This window comes from Histoplasma capsulatum, genomic scaffold (assembly GCF_000149585.1).
Source record: "Histoplasma capsulatum NAm1 scaffold_1 genomic scaffold, whole genome shotgun sequence".
In the NCBI taxonomy this organism is placed as follows: Eukaryota; Fungi; Ascomycota; class Eurotiomycetes; order Onygenales; family Ajellomycetaceae; genus Histoplasma; species Histoplasma mississippiense.
This window is the reverse complement of record NW_001813982.1, coordinates 7,002,380-7,006,048: the sequence shown is the minus strand read 5'-3', so window position 1 is coordinate 7,006,048 and position 3,669 is coordinate 7,002,380. Positions and strand designations below refer to the sequence as shown.

Genomic DNA, 3,669 nt, shown 5'->3' with positions numbered 1-3,669 from the left:
CGGCGCTGGATTCTTGAGCGATGCAACCATACTCCAGAGCGGACCAGGAGCCCAATTCTGGGTCCAGGTGCTCGACTACAAAGGTCGCTGCCGATGGCAGCGTTTGAGATTCGTTGCTCATAGTTTCTCGGATTTTCTCACCTTCTTGAGGAAGGGGGAAAATAGGAAACAGGGAATAATAACTGGATGCTGGATCTTGAGTGTGGCAGTTTGAACCGTGTAGCGAATACCGCTGAGGGGGAAACAAATATATAGGTTTTAACAGCTCGTTCTGTGATTAAATTGCCATTATCCTTCCACCGTGCAGAAGTGCAAAATAATCCCTGGAGAAGAGCACTGGAGAGCTTAAAAGCGCAGAACAAAGTTAACTAAGTCATGTTAGACAGTTGCTGGCAACCAATGAAGGACGGGGAAGACCAACGTGGTATTTAGATAAAGAAAGAAATAAAATAAAACAAAAGACCACGATGTGTGCTTTCTTCGATCCTCTCCATAGATTCGAGCCTTGGAAGTTGCCGGCGATGTGTCAGGTGACAGGGGCGGAACTGGCGCAGGCCCAGACCTCCAGGGCTTGGAGGGGTCTGCATCAGACGGTACGGGTGGAATATTATATTGTATCCTGTATCCTTCTCATGTCTGAAGGGCCATGAACAGATTAGTGTGTATAGATGCTGGTATGAGAGCATCGTCCCCGGATAGAGAACGCTGTCAAAATGACCGCCTCCGTGTTAAGTTTCGACTGGCCGTAGTTAACTAAGGGTTGGTCACGTATTGTAAATATCCCACAATCCTCCCAACTCCAACCATCTCTTCTGCCACCGAACGATTCGAACTCGAACTCCGCATTTCCATTTCCTGTTCTCGTAACCTTAAGACTCATTGATATCTTCCATTCCCCCTCGTATTCCTCGTATCCCGTGTATCCCGCGTTCTCCTCCTCGCCGGTGTCTGGGCCAGCTACGGTAACTTTGGCGTGGCGTGTCGACAACATCCACTACCTCCTCAGCTAGACGGGGAACATCCACTACAACCGTTGACACCGTTTTAGCCCCATTCGTCAACTCTCGTCGTCGTTCTCCTTGTTCCACCATACATCCCACTGTTATACCTTGAATTGCGAATTCTCTGACTCTCGTTCGCCGTGGAATCATACAAGTGATACCTCTTCCCTCAGCCAATTTTAGCTCTGGGTTAGATCAACATCGTCTCCCGCAGAGGAGTACCAGCTTGAAACAAGAACGGTTTACAGCCAAGAAGAAGCACCCAACGTCTGCTTTCTCCTTCCAAGTAAAAAAAGCACAATAAACCTGGAAAGATGAACCCTCATCAGCAAAACAAAATTGACATCAACGTGAGCCCCACCTTGACCCCCATCTGCGCTGGCTGTAATCCGACTGACCCCGCTTCAATATGCAGTCGCTGAGCCCGGACGAGCAACGACTATTCCGGCTCTATGGCAAAATGCCTACCAAGAAAGATCTGCTGCAGAACAAGCTGAAAGTACGTCAAATACCGGTTATGCGTTTCTTCTCCTCCATGCCGTAATGCCACAACCTCAATTGCTCTTGCTCCTGCTCTGTATCAATGAACGTACCTAACCAATTATCTCTCCCATTACCACCAAACCAGGAACGAAAATACTTCGACTCATGAGACTACGCACTCAGCAAAGCCGGAAAGCCTCAGACGTTGGCGTCACCCAGCATCGGATCCCGCCATCCCCTCCCAGAAAACATTCCCCACCTGACCGCCGCCTCCCCGCCGCAGAACAGCAACATCCCCAGCCCCTTCGGCAACGGCCAACACTCCAGCCTCCAGCCTCATGGAGTCTCAAATAATAGTTTTCACACCAGCGTCAGCCGAAGTCCCATCAAAGAGAGCAGCTTCCTGAACCGCGAAACTAGCTTCGACGACGAACCGGAGCAGCAGAAAACGGGGGCGACGCCCCCATCGCCGGATACGAAGAAGGGCACAACTATTTCTACAACTGCTAAAGGACAAGAGGGGAGTGCGGGTACTAGTCCGCCATGGAATAAAGAGGGACTTCCGATACGACGATGAATTATGACAAGGAATTCGACTTGATAAAGTCAAATGAGAGAGAAAGAAAAGGTAGTGGAGCGTGTGTCAAAATGGAGGAACGAACCAACGAACAAGTAGGGACAGGCTATCACCTATTTCTGCCGGAAGGGTAGAAGTTTACGACTCAAGGACCGCGAGCTAATTGTTTCTCTTTCAGTTGTATGGGATCCAAGGTTATCTTCATTGTTGATTTTCTTGTGGGCAGTTTGAACTCGCACCCATCTTCGAAAGAATCTTCGAAAGAAATTTTCAACTAAATTGCATGCATAACCTGGAATATACGCCGGATCGAAGCAAAAGGGCATCCAATTAATCCTTCAATCCTCGTCTATTCAACTCAAAGCGTACTGCACTCTCATCATGTTGTGTTTCCAGAAGATCCCCTGACACTTCCCCGTCCTCCTTGCAACGCATCCTTCACGGTTCAACTTCCTTACAGTCACTTTTACTTTATGCTCTGTCTGTCCTCTCTCCCAATTTCCTTTAATAAAGCAACAAATGTTTTATGTTTGTCTGTGTTTTTGCGCTGCTTTGCTCTTCTCTTGATTTTCATCATTTCCTTACTTCATCTGATTTTCATTTGCTTTTTTTCTTTCTCCCTTCAACCATTATGTCAGAAACGCACACGGACTCATTACTTTCTTCTTCATCCTCTCTCCAACTTCCCCCGCTTTTTCCCTTTACATTTCCCCGCAGTCTCGAGTTTTTATATTGCATTTTTAATTCCCATTAACCATTGGCGTTGAACTTATCTGCGTCTATGTCTCTCTATCGATGTCATGATGTATGTAACCACACTCTCACACAAGTTGCATTTCTCGTTTCTCGTTTCTTTGCTTTTTCCAATGGATACTTGTCTTTAAATTTCAAGTCTCAAAGTCCAATTCTTTTCTCTTTTTTTATCCCTGCTATGTTGAAATCTTCTCGCGCGCGTGCGTTTACATTGTCGAACTGTCAACATTCATTCCTAGTTAGTTGACGGGGAAAAACTGTCTTGTTTTTGCGTTGCTCTAAAACCCGCACAATGTTGGAATTTTCTTTTTTCTTTCTTTTTTCCTTTTTTTAATCATCTTCCAACTTTCGATTGCGTCACTCCAACAGACCCTCAGTCTGATCGTGTTCTATTGTCTTTTTTTGCTTCAGAATTGCGAGAATTGCGAGAATAGCTTAAGACAAGAGAGGTAACAATGAAAATGGAATATTTCGTTAAGTTAAAAAAGGCAAATAAATATTCAACGATCAAATCAAAACTCACCTTGCCTCCTCCTCCTCCTCCTCCTCCTCCTCCTCCTCCTCCTCCTCTCTAGATAGGTACATAAGCTAGGTTGGGAAGGTCAAGCTCCGTTTCGTCACGACCAGCCCGACCAGCGAAGCCGATTCGCTGTCAACCTGACCCTTGTCCTCTTTTCTTTTCTTTTCTTTTCTTTTCTTTTCTTTTCAAGAAAAAGTCAATGACGTTGATAGCATCGAAATTGGGGTCCCCCGTCCATCTAATCGGCCTATCTATCTATGTATCCCTGGTCGAGTTTCGCTGTTACGTGGGGGTGATAGAGCAGAGAATGAGAACGGAGGGGATGAATCGGTGTG

At 46.3% G+C, this 3,669-nt stretch overlaps 1 protein-coding gene across 1 annotated transcript; it reads left to right on the top strand.

Moving 5' to 3' along the window:
* Positions 1 to 1,315: 1,315 nt before the first annotated feature.
* HCAG_01991 (conserved hypothetical protein) lies at positions 1,316 to 2,061 on the top strand (the record flags this gene model as incomplete). The annotated part of the gene is made up of 3 exons (XM_001544894.1): positions 1,316 to 1,351; positions 1,417 to 1,500; positions 1,768 to 2,061. 3 exons carry the CDS (start codon positions 1,316 to 1,318, stop codon positions 2,059 to 2,061), a joined length of 414 nt encoding a protein of 137 aa, XP_001544944.1.
* Between the last annotated feature and the right edge of the window lie 1,608 nt (positions 2,062 to 3,669).